The 24,183-nt window shown below is 34.9% G+C and overlaps 3 protein-coding genes across 4 annotated transcripts; 2 read left to right on the forward strand and 1 right to left on the reverse strand.

Moving 5' to 3' along the window:
- Positions 1 to 512: 512 nt before the first annotated feature.
- Positions 513 to 6,744, reverse strand: LOC110112425 (putative pectinesterase/pectinesterase inhibitor 22). Its single transcript, XM_020844644.2, has 2 exons — positions 5,826 to 6,744; positions 513 to 1,314 (listed from the first exon to the last, which is right to left on the reverse strand). The coding sequence occupies exons 1-2, from the start codon at positions 6,742 to 6,744 to the stop codon at positions 644 to 646; spliced, it is 1,590 nt and encodes a 529-aa protein (XP_020700303.2). The 3' UTR covers positions 513 to 643.
- A 6,144-nt stretch (positions 6,745 to 12,888) lies between these two features.
- On the forward strand, positions 12,889 to 14,424 carry LOC110112433 (multiple organellar RNA editing factor 3, mitochondrial-like). 2 transcript variants are annotated; one of them, XM_020844653.2, is made up of 4 exons: positions 12,889 to 13,329; positions 13,413 to 13,510; positions 13,719 to 13,784; positions 14,197 to 14,424. In XM_020844653.2, exons 1-4 carry the CDS (start codon positions 12,962 to 12,964, stop codon positions 14,277 to 14,279), a joined length of 615 nt encoding a protein of 204 aa, XP_020700312.1. In that variant the 5' UTR covers positions 12,889 to 12,961; the 3' UTR covers positions 14,280 to 14,424. The 2 variants fall into 2 exon arrangements, with proteins under 2 accessions (XP_020700312.1, XP_028555819.1); XM_028699986.1 differs by having other exon boundaries at positions 14,251 to 14,424.
- Positions 14,425 to 17,974: 3,550 nt separating this feature from the next.
- Positions 17,975 to 19,870, forward strand: LOC110112432 (multiple organellar RNA editing factor 3, mitochondrial-like). The gene is made up of 4 exons (XM_020844650.2): positions 17,975 to 18,420; positions 18,504 to 18,601; positions 18,814 to 18,879; positions 19,309 to 19,870. Exons 1-4 carry the CDS (start codon positions 18,059 to 18,061, stop codon positions 19,563 to 19,565), a joined length of 783 nt encoding a protein of 260 aa, XP_020700309.1. The 5' UTR covers positions 17,975 to 18,058; the 3' UTR covers positions 19,566 to 19,870.
- The last annotated feature ends 4,313 nt before the right edge of the window (positions 19,871 to 24,183 follow it).

A 24,183-nucleotide genomic window follows, 5' to 3' on the forward strand; every position in this document is an offset into this window, starting at 1 on the left:
TGACTATAGTGATCAGCTGCATAAAATTCTAGTTGATTTTGTTGGTCACTAAAACGTACTTTACACTAACATATTCCACTCTCAAGTTTGAAATTTTTATCAGTAAATAGTGCTTCGCTTGGCTTTTCAAATCTTCATTTATTGTAGTTTTATTGAATGTAAAAATTATTACGTGCGAAATTTGGATGTAGAGAATCATTTGGTTATGTAACTGTGAGCAGTAAAAACTCAGTAAAACATAGCGGTGAACATTAACTTTATTTTTACTGTTCACAATCATAAAATCAAATTATTTTTGCGTTCGAATTCCGCACTTAATCTCACCATTGAAGGAGAGGAGACAGCGTTATGCTATTAGTACACTTATTTTAATGCGCTGATGTGTGCGAGAAGGTGATGTTAATAAATAAGCTGATTTACCGATTTAAATATATATCACTTAGACGCAAATGTGTAAGTAAATAAATATATATTAAACAAAGTTAAAATTACAACAAACTAGATTCAAAAGTTAGATCATTACATTTTCTTCCATTTTTTGAAAAAAAAAAAAGACAATTTGCCATTTAAATAATTGTATAATTATAAAATAATCATAGGCTAGCTATCATGTAAAATTGATAACTACAGAGTCATAATTAACCTAGTCAATCAAATCTGCAGTAAAAGGTATCCTTGTCGTTGGCAACCACTTAGCTCCATCGATAAATCGTCGTACTGTGAAGTATTCCGCTACCGCCGCATCTCTAATCACATGATATCCAGGCCATCGAACCCTCCCAACAAGACCCGAACCCGGCCCGAAATTCATATACTCTCCATAGAACAAAGTATTTAACGCAAAATCTCCAGCCCATTCAAGCCAACCAGCAGGCTGCACGCCTGGCCCTAAATACGATTGCATGAATACTGTTCTTGAGAAAGCCTTCCATGGCCGTCCCAAATACGTCGGCACAGTGGCATATACAAAGCTATTGTGGATTGAAAAGCCTGTGTTTTGTTTACGATCCTTTCTTCCTTGAGCTGTAATTGTGACCTTTTGGAACGACAATGGCTTTCTTGTGAAGATCTTACAGTTCTGGAAGATTGCTTGGCCATTACCAAATATGAAGTCAATGGTGCCGTGGATATGGCAATCACGGTAGAATTGACGCAGGGAATGCGCATAGAGGGTATCTTGATAACCTTCAATGCTGCATCGAAAGAAGGCGGATCGGTCGGAATCAACACGAAGGGCCACGGCCTGGTGGTTTTGTGGGCCGGCAGTGTTTCGAAATGTTATGTCCCTAGCGATAAAACCCGGCCCAGAAACAGCTACAAAGAGGTAACATAAACATAATTGTATTAGTTTTGTTCAATGTAAAAAGTAATTAAAATGAGTATTTATGATCAATAAATGTATGCAAATATGATATGAGGATATGGATGTGTATGTGTATATGCGTGTGGGTATATACGAGATCATTTTGTTTTATTTAAGATAGATATTATATTGTATCAGAATATTGATCGATGGGGTAACAAATAGTTAAATACGTGGTTGAGCTTGCTTATAATCAGACATAAACCATGTTGAGATTGAATCGAATGAATATGAGCTAATTTTACGTCCTGTTTAGTACACTGAGTTAGAATGTTCACAAATCAAAATAGTTTAGCAACAAAACACTATTCATATAAAAAAAAGGTTGCTGGATGAAGGTGACATAAATTTTGCTATAAATGTTTCATTTTGGAAAACATTCTTATTATTTTGTAAAGTTGTTGTGGAGAAGGTAACTTTTTAAAGTTGTTCTGAAAAAAATAACTTTTTAAATATATTGTAGAAAACTATTTTCTAGTATAAAATTTTTTTGAAAGCAATCAAAAAATATTAGGCAAACAGAAATTGTTTTGGACGACTTTCTTACTACTTTTTAGTACAAAAATAAAAATTTTTTATACAAGAAATATGCTTTAAGAAGTGGTAAGAAAGCCGTCACAAACAAAGCCTATGACTTCATTTGTGATAGATTTTTCATTGCTTTCTAAATCAGCTTTTGTACTAAAAAATAATTTTAGCCCAGATGAAGCCTTAAGTCATCTTATAATTATATATTATATGAAGGTTTTGCATCTCCTAAATTCAAAGTAAAAACATTTAAATCCCAAATTTGAAAATGGCTAGTGGATAGAAAGGAAAAAAAAAAGAAAAAAAAATCAGCTATTGATATACAAATGGATAAACATATTAGGATAATATAATTTATAAATAAAAAATTACTAAATTTTGTTTTACTAATATTTTTGCCTTATATATTTCAAGAAGATGTCATTGGTTTTTATAGAATTTTTTTTAGTCTATATTAAATTAAAGGTTATCAAATAGATTTTATATAAAAATCTCACCATTTATAGAAATCATTGAATTATAGAAAACCTTACTTTACGTTTATATATATAGATGTAAGATGTATTAGATAAAGATGGAGAAATACAATACATCTTTAGCACTACAATTCTCTACTTTCTGCGATTACTGCAGGTCTTAATTTTCTTCATAAAGAATGTATCGACATGGATGACTATTATTCCAAATTGTCCGGCAAAAGAGGACTGCTAGATCGGGATCAACTTCGTGCTGATGGAAAGTTTCGTGGGTGATCAATCGACTAAGAACTTAGAGTGACATACTTCATAAATATGAAGAAAACCATGAACACTTCATCAAAAGGTAGGTTTTGACGATTCCCTTGAGCGTTTGTTCGACATTTAAGTGGCTAATATTATTGGAATTGCGCAATCTTGGGCTCGTTGAATATGTCTCATTGAGATGCTCGATATCACTGTAAACATATAGCAAGTTTAGAGATCATTTAGACCCCTATTATTATTCTAAAGTTTTCAATCATGCTTCATACCCTTCATCTTGGTTTATTGAACTCGATTCAGATCATATTTAGTGTCGTTGAATTTGTCTCATTGTGCCAACTAGTTTGATTATAAATTTGTATAAATTAGAATTTATAAAGTCCAGAATTTAACTCTAGAAGTTTCAAATTTAAATCTACATTGAACTTCGTGCATGAGTATGGCAATAGCGGATGTATTGTGAAATCCTATGAGAAGTTGTTTGAGCCACATATGATCACTAGCAACTGCAGCCAACGCCCAGTATTCTACCTCAGTGGAAGAACGAGCAATAGTAGATTGTTTCTTCACAGACCAAGAGAGGAGATTGGTTCTAAGAAATGTACAGAACCCAGTAATTGAGTGATGATCAACTGTGTTAGCAGCCCAATCTGAATCGGCGTAGGACTGAACTTTAAGAACTGATTTCGTGATAGGACTGAAGATTACTGTGCCATGGAGGTATCACAATACACGTTTCAATAGTTGAAATTTTAACTACGATGTTTTGTATATATGTTGGCAAATATAGTTAACAAAGAAAGTGAGATCAGCTCGAGTAATCATAATATACTACAGTGAGCCAACAAGTTGTCGGTAGTCTTCAAGTTGTTGAAATTGTTTGGATGAGGCAGTAATGGTAGGAAGTTTAGATGGGAGTGGACTCGATCTAAATAGGTTTGCAATTGAGCATGCCCGATTTATACAGGATAGTGGTAATGTATTGAGATTGATTTAGAGGTAATCCATCATATTGTTGGGTTATATGAATTCCAAGAAACAATGAGGGATGCCCCAAATTCTACATAAAAATTGTTGAGTGTGGGTTGTGCAAAAGCTTGTTGATGTCAGTCTGGTTGTTGCCTGTGAGGAGCACATCATCCACGTAGACCAATAAATACATAGAAATTGAGCCTTGATGAAAATAGAGGAAGGATGGGTCTGCCTTTCTTGCGATGAAGCCATAGTGTAGTAGGTGGTTGAAGAAGGTGGCAAACCATTGTCATGGGGATTGCTTGAGACCCATAAATGGATTTATGGAGTTTACAACATGAGAGGGGAATTGAGGGTCTTGGAATCCATGTGGTTGCTTCATGCAAATGTCTTCATCCAGCTTGTCATGCAAAAATGCATTGGAAACATCTAAGTGGTAAAGAGGCCATTGAAAGATAGTGGCGGCAATCTGAAGGAGTTGAATGGTAAGGAATTTTGCAACAGGACTAAATATGTTAGTGTAATTAGTTTCAAATTCCTATTTGAAGCCCTATGTGACCAAACAGGCTTTATGACGAGCTATGGACCCATCTGAATAAAATTTGGTTTTATAAAGCTATTTGCAACCAAGTAGATTTTGAGCAGGACTGCGAGGAATCAAGGTCCAAGTTCCTCGACGTTGCAAAGCTTGAGACTCACTGGCCATGGCAGCTTGCCAACCAGGGTGTTAATTGGCTTGAGTGAAGGAGGTAGAAGATAGAGGAAATATTTGAAGGTGGAGGTCAAAGACGGGCTTGGGCTTGGGCTTGAGATTACCTGTTTGAAGCCACGTGAGCATATGATGTCGACGAGGAGGAGGAGGCGTGATAATGTGTTGGCCTGATATGAGACTGGGTGAAGATGAAACAGAGGCAGGTTGTAGAGTTGAAGGGAAATGAGGAGAAAACATAGTAAGGGAATTTGAGGATTGGGTGATAGGGGGTAACGGTAGCAAGAACTAGAGTTAAATGAGAAATAGGAGTGACAATGGAAGGGGAAGTTTGTAGATTTGAAGAGGGACGTGGTTGCTATTGTTTGAATGGGAAGATGGAATCAATAAATCGCACATGGCGAGAGATGTAAATATAATTGGTGATTGGATCAAAACATTTATATCATTTAGAATCTAAGGTTTATCTAAGGAAAACATAGGGAATAAAGTGAGGTTCGAGTTTATGATGGTGGATCGGAGGAAGACAAGGATAATAGAGTTAGCCAAATTTGCAAAGGTGATTACAGGTAGGTGATTGATTGAAAAGCAATTGAAATGGGGAAACATTGTTGGTATTTTTTGAGGGTAACTGTTTGATGATATATGCTGCTGTAAGGAAGGTATCAACTCAAAGGTTATGTGGAATAGCAACTGCGAATAAGAGCGAACACATTGTTTCAAGTATGCCACTCTAAGTTCTTAGCCCATTGATTACCGACGGAACTTTCCATTAACACGAAGCTGATCCTGATTCTACAGTCCTCTTTTACTGAATAATTTGGACTAAAAATCATCCATGTTGACAGCTTATTTATATGTCAGATTAGGCATTTAATTCTCCTTCGATCTTAGTTGCATCATAAAAAGAAATATCAGGTTGGTGAATCATAATCCTGATGATATTAATATAACAATGTAAATGGTTCTATCTATATATCGCACGATTGGGTTAAAGTAAGGGGGAATCAAAATTTTTCCCTTTTTTAGAGTTTTCACGTTAAAAAGTTGATGCATCTTGACTCTTTCATTTATCTTTTTAAATGTTGGATCATCATTCATCTAGGACACAAAACTCCTTATTATATCACTCAAATCTTCCAAGTGTGATAAAAAGATCGCTCAAAATTTAAGTTTTTTGTTAGAGTAAATATGAAGGACGAAGAAGTTAAAGGCAAAATGAGTATGATGAGACTGCAAATGAATACGGGCATCCTAATCTATTCGCTAATGGAGGCGGCAAAAAATTTAAGGTATTGAAGAGGGTAATATTTTTATATTGTGAGATTTGTAAATATAATATATATAATTCTAATGTATTTACATATCTAATATTTAAATGTTTATATTTATTTATATTATAATAAATAATTTTTAAATCACATCAAATTATATATATAAATGCATATAAATTATTCATATAAATCCCTCAAAAAATATTATTATGCATGCGTGCAAAAAATTATTAGCTTACCAAATGTAGCAGTCCTAAAGGTTGTCCAGCCCTGCACAAAATTCCTATTCCCCGTAATCACAGTAACACCCATTCCTTCTCCAACCAGCATAATATTACTCTTCTTCCTCTTCAGCTCAACATTCTCCCTATATACCCCTCTCTTCACAAATATCACATACCTTCTCAAACTATGGTCCGGCGCCTCCTCCACCGCCTCCCCCACTGTTCGAAACCTCCCCGTCCCATCCGCCGCCACCACTGCATCCGCCACCATCTCCCTCGCATCTCCCCTCACCATCTCCATCTCCTCTTCCGTTATCCACCCTGTTACCTCAGCATTCTCAACCCACTTCGTCTCATTTCCCCTCGGAATTATGCTTCTTAACCTCTTATACACCTCAAACAAGTTACTCACAAGTTGCGTGATTTCATTAAGACCGGCGCGTGCGTAATGTCTCAAGCGGCCATCGGTTCCTTCGAAGCCTTCGAGGCACGTGTCTTGGTTGCTCAGCGCGGCGCTTAGCCACGTGCGGAGATTGGCTTCATGGTGGGCGTTGTTGAGCAGTGTAATTTCAGCGAGGGATTGGCTGATTTGGTGGACGGATAAGTCGAGGAGGTCTTGACAGTCTTCAATGGCAGACCGTTCGCGAAGAGTTGTGGAGAGGGGAGAGAGGGCTGTGATGGTTTGGATGGAGCGGAGGGCTTCATTGATGGCGAGGTGAGCAGCGGCATGGAGGATGCGGGTCGAGTCGGGTTGGTCCGGGTCTGGGTGATGGATTTGGGTGCGGAGGCGGGAGGTGCACGAGGCATAGTCAGAGGTGGCGAGGCAGGCACGGTGGATTAGGGATTGAGATTGAAGGGGGAGGGAGTGGAGGGAGGGGAGAAGGAGAAGGTGGAGGAGCAAGAAGAGGATGAGGGTGGGGGTGGTTTCGGCCATTGTTAATGAAGAAGTGGTGGTATTTTGTAATTGTGTGGGAGGGTTTTATGTGTATAAAAAAGAGTGAGTGGGATGAAGAGAAGGATTGCTTAAGAAAGGCCTTTTGCATTGGGTTTCTTTATGCTTTGCTCTATGCATGACTTATGCTTTTTTTTTTTTTTTAATGATATGATATAATTTATATTAAGGTGTATTTTAAGAGTATTGAATTTACTTTAAAATTAGTGTAATATAAATGTTTTTCTAAAACAAATTTGAAAATAAATATAGTAATTTTTAGGCTCATTTTATTATAATTTATATCAAAATATGTTCAAGATTGTTTTAAAAATGAAGATTTAATGAAGGGGTGAGTAAAGTGGGGGAAGATCGAGGGAGGTTGTTCGGCAGGGTACGTATTCTTTTATGCTTGCTTAATGTGGTTAACTTTGTGGATTGATTCCTTTGGGATGTATGCGCTTAATTAGATGTTTATTTGGTTGATTATAAATATATGAACAGAAAACGCAAGTGAGGAAGAGATGTTGCCGTTAAGAATTGCTGGATATTTAGGGACGATTGTATTTTTTTTATAAAGATGATTATGAAATTATTGTAGGGAATGTATCTTAGGTTTCATTTGGGACAAATTTCTTAATGTTTTTTAAAATAGTTTTTAGTATAAAAAATTTTTGTACAAAAAAGCTGCTTTAAAAAGTAACAAAAGCTGATCCAAACAAAGAATTAGACTTGATTTGGGACAGCTTTTTTGATGCTTTCTAAAAAAGATTTTTAGTACATAAATTCTCTTGAATTGGAAATTTTGTGCTAGAAGTAATTTTAGAAAATCGTAAGAAAGTCGTGACGCTTCAGGCTTCATTTGGGACGGCTTTCTTACTGCTTCTTAAAATAATTTTCTAGTATTTAATTTTTATATAGTAAAAAGTTATTTAAGAAGCAATAAAAAAACTGTCTCAAATGAAGCCTTTATTGCTTTCTAAAACGGAGTTTTAGTACAAAAATAAAAAATTTTGTACTAAAACTCCATTTTAGAAAGCAGTAAAAAAGCCGTCCCAAACGAAGCCTTAGTTTGCTTGCAATGGGACGGCTTTTTTATTGCTTTCTAAAACGGAGTTTTACTACAAAAATAAAAAAATTTGTACTAAAACTCCGTTTTAGAAAGCAGTAAAAAAGCCGTCCCAAACGAAGCTTAGTTTGCTTGCAAAAAGCAATTTTTTACAATAAAAATTATGAAAATGAGTGAGAAACTATCAAGAAAGTAGTCAAATAAAATTATGATTGCTGACTGAAAAACAAAACAGTGAGGAAGATATCTCAAACGGAGCCTCAAAAAGAATGAGAGCGACTAGAAATTAATCATGGGTTCTTGTGAGAAAGCATGAAGTATGGGAGGCTATTGCGGTTTAAGTTTGATGAATTATAATGCCTGACCTAACTAGCCTTTGCGATTGCTTTCTAAGATTAAAAAAGATCAAGAAAAATGATATGGAAAAGGAGAACTTTGCACCTATTAACTTTGCTGTGATAACAAATAATGAAAATAATGAAAAAGAAAAGTAACGATAAGATATTGCAGAAGTGAAGAAGCAAACTTGGATACTTCATGCTAGCACATAGGATAGACGATAGCATATCTGATAGCTAGTCCCCTGATTGATAGTGTGGATGGTGCTAATGGTTTCCTTATTGATAATAATTGTTGCATTAACCTCATAGTTAGTCCTTCTTGTACTGATGTTGTGGAGGTGTTGGGTGATCATTCGGTTTCTTTACATTCAGGGGGCGGTGAAGGTGTGCTGGATGATGTCCCTATAACTGTAATCCCCAATGATGATATGTTAGTTCACCTGGCGAGGAAAGACTTTGCGAGGCAAGTTGGCTGGTTACTTGATAGCAATTCCTCTGGTGGTGAGGATTTTTCTGAGAATAATCTTAAGCCATCGTCAAATTGAGAATGTTGGGTGTTTCAAAAACAATGCTAGGCTTAGAAATTGTAAATCCAATAAGAAATAAGTTGTTCTTTAAGGAGGTTTGGTGGCGATGGTTTGTCTGTTATTTTTGCTATGTTCGTTTCTTTCGACGATGGATCAGGATAGGACTATGATGAAGCAATTATTCTGCACGCACCTCGGATGGCCACAGGGTTTTGTTGGCAACCTCGGTGGTTCTTACTTGTTAGTTTAACTGGTTGGTGTTACGACGCTTTGGGATTTTGGTTCCTTTCTTTTTTACCTCCTTGGATGGCACATCCCTGGCAACCAGGTCGCGGTCTGAGTCCATTTTTTTTTACAATGATCCTTTGCTTAGTGTGGAACCTTGGCTAGTTGCTTGGTTGGCTGCTTTGTTGCTTCTGATCGGGTGTCTACTGGATTTGGGTTGTTCCTTGGTTGTTGTTCATTCTTGACATTTTTTCCCTTTTGGTGTTGTTGCTATTCTTTATTTTGGTGTTTATTGCTCTTTTTTTCTCTTGTATTAGATTAGATTGACGGCTCGTAGGTTTTGTTTCAAATGTTGTATTTTGTAAAGGGCTGTTGATTCACTAAGGACTTGTATCCTTCTTTTTATTTAACACGTATGCCTCATTGTGTGAGTTTTAACAAAAAAAAAAAAAAAAAAGATAGACGATAGCAATGGTTAAGATGGATTATTGAAACAAAAAGCAACTAAAGGAAATTAAGCACCTCTAAAGCACTTATTAGAAAGGAGGAGAATGCACGATTTGGCTATGAATTATTATTATTATTATTCGTTAGTCATCAAAATAGAAGGAATTACAGATCTTTTACATTGATTTAAGTATGTCAATAAAACCTCAAATTAAAGAATAGCATTATGGCTTAAAATGTTTCAATTACATAAGGCGAAAGCACAAATTACTATTATACCTAAATACATCATAACACCGTAGTAGATAGGCACATGAAAATAAATATTTAAAGAATTTAGGAAGGCTTTGTGATCATCCTACACTTGGGGTGTAAGTGAGCCGAGCCGGCTCGAGCTCAACTCGTTAGCGAGGTCGTGAGCCGAACTTATCTAGTTTCCAGCTCGTGCTCGGGCAGAATTTCAAACTCGTTGGATTATCGAGCTCAAGTTCAATTCAGCGATATGCTCGAGTCAAATTACTCGAGTGACTCGATCAAGTGTAGAAGGTAGAACGCGAACTAGTGAAAGGCGAAAAGTGGAGGACAAAGCATGGGAGAACCGCGGAAGGTGTCTATGCGTGCGAATCGCAGAAGGCGAAGTGCGCTATGCGTTTGCGTGTGCAAGCCGCGAAAGACAGAAGGCAGACAAGATGACCAGCCGACTGCGAAAGGCTCGCAAACTGCTTGTGAGCTTGTTTTTAGTGGCACGAGCCGAGCTCGAGTTTTCCATTTGAGCTCGGCTCGAGTTCAAGCTCAGGATTTAGCTTGCGAGTCTAGCTCGAATTAGGCCTAACTCAAACTCGACTCGACTCGTTTGCACCCCTATCCTACACCACCGATAGATATTGTTAATAATGTTAAGTGCCTCTGATGCTGCCTTTAAAAAAAAAAGTGAGAAACTATTTAGGGGTAACTGCTTAAAATATACATCAGCAATTTTTTCTTGCCCACCACCCAAGTAGATCCCTCTGGTATCTCCAAACCATATATTTAACTATGCAAAACGTCTAACTAGATTATCTTTAATTACTCTTGGATTGAAGTTTTGGTCATCTAAACCATCCTCTTAACATCCAGAGTGCCACCATGATCTAATCCACTTCATAGTTAGGTTGTTTGTAATCTGATCAAACCAACGCTCATATACTTCAGTACTCTTACCTAAACTCATCATCATCTACCAGCAAATGAAAAAGGAAGTATGTATACCTACTCAGATTCAATCCTGAACTGCTACTCGAGTGGCTCCATTCCATTTTTAGACCCTGAAAACAGGAAGCGAAATATATGTAAGCTAACACAGCTCAGCAATCTATGTTTAAACCGATCTGAATTTTCAAATAGTTTATTTATTACAATAGTTAACTAAATTATAAAAGTATTTCAAGACAATTGCAATAAAAAAACTTAAATGTTATTGCATGAAAGTAAATAAAAAGACACTTTATATCTTAAAGTAATAAGTAATAAAATTCTTCCTTATAGCTCTCACTAGTCATCACCAGAACAGAGTGTGCTTATAGTACCAAAACATTTCTGAAGACGTCAGAACATTGCTCTTAGCCACCATAACATGACTTGTACGAATCAAAATATAACTTTTTGACACCATAACATATCTTATAGGCACTAGACCAAACTTTCTCTTCCTCCGCACATCCTCGGAATTTTTGATATTAAACATTGAAGCACATATTTCATTTCATTAAAGTAAGGAAAGCAAAAAATTAGGGCATTCCAAAATTTTACAAAATGCTATAAGGATATGTAGCAGAAACTTTACTGAGCAGGAATAATGTACCATTTCAAAATTTAACCAATTTGTCAGAGATTGTGTTGAAGGTTGTTTTGAAATTGCAATTATACTAAATCAATTATTTTTTTTGTGTTCAAATTTAATTTTTAGGTAATTAAAATAGCATACTTTTCAAAATACTTTGTAAAAAATTCTAAAAAATAAAAATATAAATGTTCAAAATTGATGTCACTATAACATATAAAAATTTATAGCGTGAATGTAAAGTCATCCTCATTTTCAATTACGAAAATATAAATTTAATCCAAAAAAAAAGGTGAAACTTCGTATTTTTTTAAATTGAGAGACAAAATGTCACATATACCAATCGGGATAACTTTCAGAATTGGCTCATTAGTTAAAAATGATCCGAAGCAGTCCAAATACTCCTCCTCCTCTCTCTCTCTAAACTCATTCTCTCTCATGTTGGGTGTTAGTGGCCTCTTGCATTCATTTGGGCTAGTCCATGTTGATCTTTTGGCTCGGTTTGAGAATCATTGGTAGCTTTCTAGAGGATGGAAGCCGAGCATTGTGTAGCTTTTTGTAATGTTTGGACTATTTTGTTGTCTTCGGGCTTGCAATTTGTATTGTTTATTTGGTTATCTGCTAGCTTATGTTGACAATTGTGGATGACTATGAATTATTTACATCCAATTCATACACCTCTTGGATGGTCGCTTTGGCAACCAATTTTTGCTTCCTTGATGGTCGTATCTGACAACCAGGGAAGTTTAGCCCAATTTAGATGTAGTTTTGTCCATTTTGAGTACACTTTTAGCTTTTAGTCTTTTCTTGTTTCTTACATAAAGTTGTTGGCTTGGTTTTTTTTTTCTTAGGTCCTTCTATGAGCTCTAGAGCGATTATTCTGTGCGGACACAGGATGGAAGAATCGTCCAGTTTCGCGCTCACCACTAAGCGCAGTACATTTTTTGACACAACGTGACGCATTTTTATTAGTCTCGAGAGGAATCCTAATAATTTTTTATGAGCCATGTGGCACTTTTTCTTTGGGCTTGAGGCCTTTTGCAAGCCTCTTGTTTTCTTTCTTTTACTTGTTTAATTACTTGTAATTTTCCAAAAAAACTAAAGGGTAATCATTTCTCCCCACATAATATTTCTTATTTAGGTATATTTTGTATGTTTATTTTTTAGCACTAATTTTTTTTAAAATTAATTAATTGATTATTATTTAATTTTCATATTGATTTAATACAATCCAATCTTATTTCTCTATATCAATAGATAAATTTTTTGGTCTTTGTGTATATTATATGATTACAAAAAAAGTTATTTTATTGATCATCGTTTTTAATTGATGCTTGTTTATTTAGCGTCAAATAATTAGATGATTTCTATTATTATTATTTTTCAAAATAAATTATATTATTAAATTGCTTGTTCATTTATATTTTTTAAATTATATGTTATTATACGAAGCTGAATACTCATTTTATTTTTGAGCTTATTTATCAGCTTATTTAAATATTTATTTGAGTAAATTATTAATTTTAAACTAAATTTAATGACAAAATTTTAAATAAAATAATTTTAAACATATATGTAAAAATTGGGCTTAAATTTGAACAAATTTTAAGTAATTTTTAAAATGATAAAATATTAAAATGAAATTAAATCCATATTATTCTGAAGCTCTAAAAATAGCTTATAGAGCAAATGCAAGCGCTAATAAAAATAGCTTATAAAGCAAATGCAAGCGCTTAGATTCTAACCCTCCCCAAAATTTCTCGTAACGTAAAACCTCGAGCAGTCATCGTTTATGGCAGCGATGGCACGACGCAGCATGTCGTCCCTCCTTTCCCGAGCCCTAAACCCATCGTCTCCTTCCATTCTGCCATCTCGCCTCCCAGCCGCCGCCTCCGCCTCCGCCGTTGAGAGGCTTCGGCGGGTGGCTTCCCCGCTTACTTCATCGCCTATCCGCTGGAAGTCGTCTTCAGGCGCTGCCTATTATCCAATCATGGATTCCTCATCCAATTGGAGAAGTTCTGCCCCTAAGGAGACGATTCTTCTAGAAGGCTGCGACTACGAGCACTGGCTTATTGTAATGAAGTTTCCGGAAAACCCTAAACCCTCGGAGGAGGAGATGGTTGCTGCCTATGTTGACACCCTTACTGCGGTCGTTGGAAGGTAAAAAGCGCAAAATATTTGTTTTTCACTTTTGTTCGATAATTTTGTAATTGACCTTGTTGTTGGACGGGTTGGGTTGTCAGCGAGGAGGAGGCCAAGAAGAAGATTTACTCTGTTTGTACCACGACCTACACGGGCTTTGGCGCATTGATCTCGCAGGAACTCTCTTATAGAGTTGAAAGTATGAGCTTGACCGGCATGCTTTTGTTTATTGACTTTAGGGAGGGATTCTGCAAAGAAAACCAATTTGTTTTTTTTTTTTCTCGTTTTTAGTTTATTATATAATATGAATGATTGGGAATGAGTATAAAATAAATTTTGGATAATTTTATTTGTTTCTTCTTGAATCGTTCTTGTGATAGTTGCTTTGTAAAACTTTTACTTGGCAGGACTGCCGGGAGTTCTGTGGGTGCTGCCCGATTCTTATCTTGATGTGCCAAACAAGGATTATGGAGGTTGGTAGAAGCAGGAGTTTTTGTATTGCACAATGTAGTTTATAAGTTAGGTTTAAGTAAGTCTGAATCGTTTCATTTTACAGTTAGCTTTTTTTTGTTATGTTTGTGAATAGCTAGCATGTTGAAAAGATTTGAACTGCTACATCATTTACAATATGGTTTTTGAATAACTAGGATTTTGAATTGATATAAGTTGTTTGGTCATTTACAATGAAGGGCTTAAGGTTAGGAAGGAAGAACGGGTATGCCATTAATATCATGGGCTAAAAATATTGCATTGAGTAAATTTAAATTTAATTTAGTACTCAGTAGGAATGATTGATGGAGGAAAATAAATAAAGCCAACCTTAAATTGTTGTGTTGATGCTAATAATGATGATAGTGATGCCTCTTTTTTATTGTATTGCAACAGGAGATCTTTTCGTTGATGGTAAAGTCATTCATAGGCCACGATTTCGATTTACAGGTGGACATCAATATCCCAGGATATGCTAGGCGCCATGAGACGGTGCAGGTGGAAAGAAGGGAACCCATGCAGAGAGGAATGTCTCCACCGGTGGGTCAGGATGGTTTACAAAAAGATTTCACTAATCCACAACAGGACTTCCAGAGTTCACAAGAAACTGTTTCATGAATTGGCTTAGAACACTTATGACATATGTTATATCTAGCCTTGTCTGGGCAAGGTAAATGAGCTTCTCAATAAATTTTTGATACCTTTCTTTGTTAACTTTTGTGCTCTTTGCTACCTCGCCAAATTTATGGTATTAACCTGTTAGAATTTCAGATGCCTTGCATCCCATCTACATTTTACCTAATAAGTAGATCCAAGATGTATTTTTGTTGGGGGATGAAGATCCTAGCTTTTAGTGAGTCACTTCCTCCATTGCAAGGAAATTTTTATGTCTTACTGCATCTGTAAATTCTTTGCATATTTTGTCTTTTAATATTCTCATTACTTTAGAATCATCACCTATAATGTTTATGCGATCAACATAAACCATTAGATTTGTAATTTTATCTTCTTTGGATCTCTTTATTTGGTTGAAGTTCATCGTTTCTACGACTTTGGTGAAACTCTTAAATTGTGATCTTGGAGATTGTTTGAGTCCATAAAAGGCCTTCTTTAAGCTACTTACATATCAGTTTGGAATTCTTGATCGAAACTTAGCGGGGGCTCTAAATAAGCTTCTTCTTCTAAATTATCTATTAGTTTGGTCAGAATTACAATGATTTTCTATTTATTCTTTTTTTGACCTATTTCTGCAGCTGGTTTGTCTTTTTTCCTAATTTAAAATAAACTAATTCAAGTATAGCGTTTTGCTCACCAATGGTCAAGATTTTTTTTTTTTTTTTTGGGAAAACCCGGGGCAAAAGCCCATGTATTAAAGAATCAATTACTGGTAAACCTATAAGGTAAAAAAAGAAATGGCAACAATTAAATCCACCAAACCACCTAGAAAAACAACGGTAAGGGATAAAAAATAATAATCAAAAGACTCAGAGATATAAGATCAGAACTCAATCATCAAAATCTATTAGATGATAGCATCATGGCAGCGGAGAAGGCTCATGTTGCCAAAATAAACCGAAGGAAAATAAGAACAGAGCATCAGAACATTTAAGATGATTGGATGGCCATCATAGAACCTCCAGTCGCAGACATCAAAATTCCATTCAGTCCCACAGCCAGGTTTCCTCACAGACCATCCATAGCTAGAATGAATGGATTCGGCCTTGCTCATCATCGCCAAATTATTAAAAATCCAACACCCGAAACCTTCATCCAATAGAATCTTGCCATAACAGGCAAGCAAGAAAGTAGAAACCACGAAAACCTTGAAACCAAACAAAACAAAATGGCAAGAACTATAATACAGCTATCCCAAAAACATCCATCCCAGCAACAAAAACTGGCAACCCATCATCCAAATCACTTGGTGAAATGGTATTCCGACCTATTCATCTACAAGAAAAAAAAAAACAAAACAAAACAAAAAATAAAAAATAAGATATAAAAAGAGCAAGTTTATTGAAATAAAATGTACTATTGCAGGACTCATATTAACCCTAAAAAATAACCATCAATTCAAAAAATATCAGAATATATTGCCCTCAAAGTTCAATCTCTTAGCCAAACATAATTTTGTGAATTTTTTAAGCCGAGTGTGGCTTATGTTCTTTCATTGAGAAAAATAAGAAAAATCTAAGTGTGCAATGAACTCTATTTAAGTTTAGCCTAACTAATTGTGCCTGAGATCTTATATTTAACATACTATTAGTTATTTCTCGTCTTCTCCCATCTTATGTAATATTTGCTTTACCATTTTTCCTCGTTTTCCTCTTCGACTATTGTTGCACCTCTTGTCCTCTTTCGTGATACATGAATAGGGTTTGAAATTGTGATTCCTCTTAGGGTTTAGTGGGAAGTGGTGAAATGGATTTGAGCGATAGTTTAGGTGATAAATCAGGGAGGTGGTGGTAAGAGAAAAGATTGAGGGTGATGTGGTGTCACAATCCAGCGCAATCAGGATAGGTCCTATCGTGTTGAGCTGTGACAGACAAATCTAATATCTAGCTTTGGAATATTTCAGTGTATCTTCTAATATTCATTTTAAATAAATTATAGACTACATAGCTACTAAAATATCCAAACATTAAAAATAAACTCATATATAAGATTTTTTTTTTATTATTTCATTAAAATGTATCTATATTATAATATATGTTTACATGCAGAAACTGTAGACTGAATAATAAATTAGTCATGATTGTACAAAAATCAAAATAGAGAAAAACTTATAAACTCTGATCAATCCTGAACTACTAATTCACAAGCTCCTCTCCTTTCCTAGATCCTGAAAATCATAAGAAAAATTATAGAAATTTACAACAGCTTAACATGCCACACAAATTGATAAAATTTTTTAAAATTATTTTATTAAACATTTTATTAAATATTTAAAATTAGTTAAATACAATCTAATAAATTATTGTACTAAGAAATGTAATACGAGCAAAGCAGTTATCCAATAAAAAAAATAATATTGAGCAGATGAATAAATTGAAAATCATACATAGAACATTTCATATCATATTTTTTTGAACTTAGATAATGTTATTGGGCACTTGCATTCATTTTGGCTAGTGCATGTTGCTCTTTTGGCTCGGTTTTAGAGTCATTTTGCAGCTTTTTAGAGGATGGAAGCTGTGCATTGTATAGTTTTTTGAAATGTTTGGGCTATTTTGTTGTCTTTGGGGCTACAATTAGTATTGCTTATTTGGTTATATGCTGGCTTCTATTGGCAATATGACAATGAATTATTTACATCCATTTCAAAGTCCCCTTGGATGGCCGCTTTGGCAACCCCTTTTTGCTTCTTTGATGGTCGTATTTGGCAATCAAGGGAGTTTAGCCCAATTTAGATATAGTTTTGCCCATTTTGAGTACATTTTTGGCTTTTAGTCTTTTCTTGCTTCTTAGACAAAGCTGTTTGCTTTGTTTGTTTTTCTCTCATGTCATTCTCTTATGTGAGCCTTGTGGCAGCTTTTCTTTGGGCTTGAGGCCTTTTGTATGCCTCTTTTTTTCTTTCTTATACCTCTTTAATCACTTGTAATTTTCTCAAAAAAAAAAAAAAATGTGGAATCATAATATTTCTTAATTAGGTATATATTATATGTTTATTTTTTAGCAGTCTAAAATTTTTTAAATTAATTAATTGATTATTATTTAATTTTCATATAGATTTAATACAATACAATATTATTTCTCTATTTCAATAGATAATTTTTTTTTGTCTTGTTTATATTATATGATTACAAAATAAGTTATTTTTATTGATCATCTTTTTAATGATGCTTGTTTATTTAGCATCAAATAAATAATTAGATGATTTATATTATTATTATTTTCTAAAAAAATTATATTATTAAATTGCTTGTTTATTTATATTTATAAAATTATATGTTATTATAAGAAGCTAAATACTCGTTTTCTTTTTGAGCTAATTTAAATATTCATTTGATTAAATTATTAATTTAAAAAATTCAAATGCAAGCTAAATTTAATTATGAAAATTTTAAATAAAATAAATTTTAAATATATATGTAAAAATTGGGCTTAAATTTAAAATTTGGACAAATTTTAAATAATTTTTAAACCAAATCCATATTGTTCTAAAGCTCTAAAAATAGCTTATAGAGCAAAAGCAAGCGCTTAGATTCTAACCTTCCCAAAATTCCTCGTAACCAAAAACCTCGAGCAGTCATCGTTTATGGCAGCGATGGCTCGACGCAGCATATCGTCCCTCCTTTCCCGAGCCCTAAACCCATCGTCTCCTTCCATTCTACCATCTCGCCTCCCGGCCGCCGCCTCCGCCGTTGAGAGGCTTCGGCGGGTGGCTTCCCCGCTGACTTCATCGCCTATCCGCTGGAAGACGACTTCAGGCTCTGGCTATTCTCCAATCAAGGATTCCTCGCCCAATTGGAGTAATCGACCCCCTAAGGAGACGATTCTTCTAGACGGCTGCGACTACGAGCACTGGCTTATTGTAATGGAGTTTCCGGAAAACCCTAAACCCTCGGAGGAGGAGATGGTTGCCGCCTATGTTAAGACCCTTACTGCGGTCGTTGGAAGGTAGAAAGCGCAAAATATTTGTTTTTCACTTTTATTCGATAATTTTGTTATTGACCTTGTTGTTGGACGAGTTGGGGTGTCAGCGAGGAGGAGGCCAAGAAGAAGATTTACTCTGTTTGTACCACGACCTACACGGGCTTTGGTGCATTGATCTCGGAGGAAATCTCTTATAAAGTTAAAGGTATGAGCTTGACCCGCATGCTTTTGTTTATTGACTTTAGGGAGGGATTCTGCAAAGAAAACCAATTCGCTTTCTTTCTTTTTTCGTCGTTATTAGTTTATTATATAATATGAATGATTGGGAATGAGCATAAAATAAATTTTGGATAATTTTATTTGTTTCTTCTTGAATCGTTCTTGTGATAGTTTCTTTGTAAAACTTTTACTTGGCAGGACTTCCGGGAGTTCTGTGGGTGCTGCCCGATTCTTATCTTGATGTGCCAAACAAGGATTATGGAGGTTGGTAGAAGCAGGAGTTTTTGTATTGCAGAATGTAGTTTATAAGTTAGGTTTAAGTGAGTCTGAATCTCTTCATTTTGCAGTTAGCTTTTTTGTTATGTTTGTGAATAGCTAGCATGTTGAAAATATTTAAACTGCTAGATCATTTACAATTTGTTTTTGAATAACTAGGATTTTGAATTGATATAAGTTATTTGGTCATTTACAATAAAGGGCTTAAGGTACACCCATGAGTCGACTTTAAGGTTAGGAAGGAAGAACAGGTGCCATTAATATCATGGGCTAAGAATATTGCTTTAAGTAATTTTAAATTTTATTTAGTACTCAGTAGGAATGATTGATGGAGGAAATAAATAAAGCCAACCTTAAATTGTTGGGTTGATGCTAATAATGATGATGGTGATGCCTGTTTTTATTGTATTGCAACAGGAGATCTTTTCGTTGATGGTAAAGTCATTCATAGGCCACAATTTCGATTTACTGATAGACAACAATCTCCCAGGATCAGGCCACGACCTCGATATGATAGGCGCCAAGAGACGGTGCAGGTGGAAAGAAGGGAACCCATGCAGAGGGGAACGTCTCCACCGGTGGGTCAGGATGGTTTACAAAAAGTTTTCAATAATCCACGACAGGACTTCCAGAGTTCACAAGAAACTGTTTCATGGCCTAACAATTCCCAGTAAAACCGTTACTTTGAAAAAGTCTAAATATAGTGTGGTTAGGACTTCTTAATTTACCATTTGAATGGTTGCTGATAATGCAAGTGTATGCTGTAATGCAAGGAATTGTTAGACTAATTCTATTTCCTTGATAGATAAAGTGGGAAATGCTTGTTTATAGCTTCAAGTCTTCTTTTATGCATGGCATGATTTTTGTTAGAACTTTTTAGGTTTTTATACAATTAAAAGCATGGGTAAATTATAGAATTTTGCATGATGTAATATGAAATATTTCACGGCATTATGAAAATATGGATGAGTTTTCTCAATATCCTCATTCCTTGCTTGATTTACTTATTTTGATAAATTTAAGCTTAGGTTTTCCATTTCTTATAACCCTGTTGATACTCTATGATGCACCGACACACCTCTTGAAGAGAGAATGCAGTGTCATACGCGTGTCAGACATGAACACATGCCCGACACGGTTGGGACACGTGTTGGACACGACAGACACGTGTCAGATTAAAATAATGTTTAAATTTAACCCGAAACAGATGGGACACATTTCGGACACAGCTGGGACACATGTCGGACACAGCTGGGACACGTGTGTCCTATTTTTTATGATAAAATTATTTTAATTATAAATATATGATATCCAATGAACTATTATGAGAGAGAACTAGAGAAGTATAGAAGTAAATAGATTTATTTTTTGTGATTTAGATTAGAGGATAAAGAAATATTATGGGAGAGATCTAGCGAACTAGAGAAGTAAATAGATACAAAGAACCAACTTTTATTATATAATATCCAATGAACTCGTGCAAATTTTTCTCTTGATGAATCATAATTGGAAGCAATTATTCAATGATGATGATATTGAAGGCCAAAAACAAACCTTTGAAGCTAATCTTAGTAGTTAAAGCTTGAATGATTGATGTTGTAGTATGTAGTTATTTGCTTATATTTTTGTGGTTGTACTAAATATTTTATATTATAAGCTAGACAAATTATCATGCCATTCATTTATTATTGTTTGTCATTTTTAATATGATGTAACATTAATATATATACACTATATTAAAAAAAATGTAATGTCATGTCCGTGTCGTACTCATGTCCTATATTTTCAAAAAAATGCTGTGTCCTTGTCGTGTTGTGTCTGTGTCGACGTGTCCATGTCCGTGCATCATAGATGATATTGAATTACTTTGTATGTAGTTTGTAGATGAATTTATTTAGTATTATATATGAATAGGCTTAGAACACTTATGATGTATGCTATATCTAGCCTTGTCTGGGCAAGGTAAATGAGTTTCTCAATCAATTTTTGATACCTTTCTTTGTTAACTTTTGGGCTCTCAACTACCTCGCCAAGTTTATGGTAATAACCTGTTAGAATTTCAGATGCCTTGCATCCCATCATACATTTTACTTAAGTAGATACGAGATGTATTTTGGTTGGGGGATGAAGATCCCAGCTTTTAGTGAGTCACTTCCTCCATTCCTAGGAAATATTTGTCTTACTGCATCTGTAAATTATTTGCATATTTTGTCTTTTAATATTCTCATTACGTTGACCTATAATGTTTATGTGATCAACATAAACAATTAGAATTTTAATTTTACCTTCTTTGGATCTTTTTATTTGGTTGAAGTTCATCGTTTCTATGAATTTTTGAAACTCTTAAATTATGCTTTTGGAGATTGGTTGATTACATAAAAGGCCTTCTTTAACCTACTTACATAGTCAGTTTGGAATCCTTGATCAAAACTTAGCGGGGGTTCTAAATAAGCTTCTTCTTCTAGATTATCATACTGAGATGCATTCTTTACATCTAACTGTTGTAAAGATTAGTTGTGGTTGGCTACCAGGGATAAAAGTACCCAAATGCTATTTAGTTTTGCCGTTGGTGCAAAAATTTCTCTATGATCAATTTTGTAAGTCTTAGTATAGCATTTAACATTTTTGCAGGGAGATATAGCTTATGAATTTTGTGTCTCTTTTGTATTGTACTTGACAATGTATGCCCATTACTAATTAATTTCTTTTCTCTTACTAATTCTTCCATCTACCCTCATTTTTTCAATCTTGATTTTTTTTTTTTAAATTCTTTATTCTGAACTCTGAAGTGCTTCTTTAAATATCTATATTAATTATTTAAGTGAGGAAGGATTTGTGTATGGTAAAGCTTAGTAACAAAAATAAAGTTGGTGATTGAGTTCTGGGTGCATTTTCTCATTCTTAGAGCAATAGGAAAACAAATGTCATTCTCAATTTAGGTCACATAGATATGGTACATACCTTCATTGTTTGGTGGCTGATCTTTCATACATTCAGATGGTTGAGTAAGCTTTGATTCAGGTTTGGATTCTTTCCTCCTTGTAGTAAAGATTTAGGCAATTATTATTAGAGCTGCTTTTAAGAAATGTGACAATCAAGGCAATTTTTCCCAATAAAATATTGAAATTTTACTTTCATAGGGTATGGCCCTAGTGGTTTCAAGAAGCTGACAGATTTTTTTCTTTCTTCTACCCTATTTTATTATAGGTTCTTGATACAGGAGGATTCATGGATAATGCTTTTGTTCTTGGATAAAAGAGAATAGGGTTTGATTAAAATATTTCTTCCTATTATACATCCTTTTCTAGCAATGTTAGCCAAGATTTTATCTGCTATTTTTATTATTTTGATTTCATGGGGATTGTTTATAGAAAGATAATTTATATTAAGAGTTTGTGATATGAGATGTTGCTTCTGGATCTGGTATCTAAACTTAATCAGAAACATTTGAGATGTATGAAGTGGAATAATGATTTGATTGAGCCATGGAGCTTATATCTATTAGTTTGATCAGAGTTGTTAAGAAGGTACAAATATTTTCTATTTATTCTTTTTTTGACCTATTTCTGCAGATGGTTTGTCTTTTTCCTTCATAGAAGTGTGGGCTTAATGTTGATCAGACTGGTTTTTGGTATGGAGGTTTATTTTTCGTTGCATGGATGCTTTTCTTGGAGTTTTAATGTGCCTTGTATATGTTTTGCCCTTTTGCAATAGTGACAAAGCACAGCTTCCCAATTATTTGACCTTGGTAGGCTTGATCGGGGCTTGTTATGGAGGCTTATTGTTGGGATTGAATGATGGTGGTAGGAGAAGTTGAATATCTTGAAAGCAGAGAAAAAGTAGTAGTCTGAAGCTGTCCCAATTTAGCAAAAATGAGAAAGTTAGGTTGAATGCGTATCAGATCTATGAATGATAAATTAATAAATAATTAATGAATAGTGGAAGTGGCATCTATTAAAAATAATGGAGGATGGAATTAGTTGATTTGGGCATATACAATAAAGTTTAGAATATGATTTATAGAATCAGTCGATAACATTAATGTTGATTGATTAAGAAGGAAAGAGGGATCATAGAAAAGTAACATGGATAGAAGTTGTGTAAAAAAAGTTATAAAATAGGTAAAATCTAAGTGCAAAATGAATTAGGGAACTGAAGATTGATAGCGTTGAGCAGCCCGAGCCAAATAGTAAAATGATAATATGGTTCCTGCAGCTTATGATGATGAAAAATTATTTTGTGCAGATTCCGGACGGTGTCCGAAGACCAATCAGAACGTGCCACATCATTTTTTTGTTTGGTACCGGTGATCAGTACTGCTCGGTATCGGTGATGTGGCGCGATTTGGTTGATCTCCGGACCGTTCGATGTCCGCACAAAATTATTTTCCATGATGGTGAGGAAGGAGGCTGTCAGGCAATGGCTAGCAGGTTTTTTGACAGCATGAACTCAAGGGAATTTGTAGATTTTGTCAATGGTGGACACGTTAGCAGTTGTTCCTTGCTTCAGAGACCTAAAATAGAGGGTGGATGAAATATTAACGTCAATGTAGCCTCAACTTCCATATCTTTTTCTATCGCTGATCAACATTTTGTCGCTGATAAAGAACTTAACAATAGACTTGTTCTATTACTCATGGCTATTCAGGAACCAAATGGTGGCAGCGAAGGTATAGTGCTTGAGAGCTGAACAGGATAACATTAGAACGGCAATGGCTGGCTTTCTGTGTTGCAGGACACTGTCAATCTCACCCTTGTTTTTGTCAATTTTGGTGCACAAGAGCCATCACAGCACCTTCTTTGAGCTGTTCACTCTGGAAAATATAGATTACTTGTCAAATGAGAGTTTGGCCATTCAATTTTTCTCTAGGTTTGCTAATTTGCCATTAATCGTTAGCAAACAACCTGCTTTTCCAGAGGCTACAGCAACGGTTGCAGCAAGTGAATGGTCATATATACTGCATAATTTCCTTCAGCAAAGAAGCCATGATGGTCTGGTACATGTTAAATATATTTTTGGTATTAACAAGAGAAATTATATGCACAGGAAGGGCCTTCATAGATCAAGCTTCAAGGTTAGTGGTCCACATGAGCCGAATTGACCTCTATTTTTGTAGAGATTATTTTGTGAGGTGTTCGGACACGTCACATCACCCAATACACAAACGTGGTGCGTCTGGATTAGTCTTCGGACGCGTCTGAACACCACACATAATAATTTTCCCTTTTTTTTAGGATAAGTAAAATAATATTATGAAATATATAATTTTATTTATATAATAGAAATGTTTTT

The sequence above is a fragment of the Dendrobium catenatum genome, unplaced genomic scaffold (genome assembly GCF_001605985.2).
Source record: "Dendrobium catenatum unplaced genomic scaffold, ASM160598v2 fragScaff_scaffold_1422, whole genome shotgun sequence".
Lineage (NCBI taxonomy): Eukaryota > Viridiplantae > Streptophyta > Magnoliopsida > Asparagales > Orchidaceae > Dendrobium > Dendrobium catenatum.

Excerpts from the sequence above, each read along its gene's own strand:
- LOC110112425 (XM_020844644.2), bottom strand. The coding sequence starts at position 6,744 with ATGGCCGAAACCACCCCCACCCTCATCCTCTTCTTGCTCCTCCACCTT. Across the intron at positions 1,315-5,825 it reads CTTTAGGACTGCTACATTTG|CTGTTTCTGGGCCGGGTTTT; the intron begins GTAAGCTAATAA and ends ACCTCTTTGTAG.
- LOC110112433 (XM_020844653.2), top strand. The coding sequence starts at position 12,962 with ATGGCAGCGATGGCACGACGCAGCATGTCGTCCCTCCTTTCCCGAGCC. Across the intron at positions 13,330-13,412 it reads CTTACTGCGGTCGTTGGAAG|CGAGGAGGAGGCCAAGAAGA; the intron begins GTAAAAAGCGCA and ends TTGGGTTGTCAG. Across the intron at positions 13,511-13,718 it reads ACTCTCTTATAGAGTTGAAA|GACTGCCGGGAGTTCTGTGG; the intron begins GTATGAGCTTGA and ends TTTACTTGGCAG.
- LOC110112432 (XM_020844650.2), top strand. The coding sequence starts at position 18,059 with ATGGCAGCGATGGCTCGACGCAGCATATCGTCCCTCCTTTCCCGAGCC. Across the intron at positions 18,602-18,813 it reads AATCTCTTATAAAGTTAAAG|GACTTCCGGGAGTTCTGTGG; the intron begins GTATGAGCTTGA and ends TTTACTTGGCAG. Across the intron at positions 18,880-19,308 it reads GCCAAACAAGGATTATGGAG|GAGATCTTTTCGTTGATGGT; the intron begins GTTGGTAGAAGC and ends GTATTGCAACAG.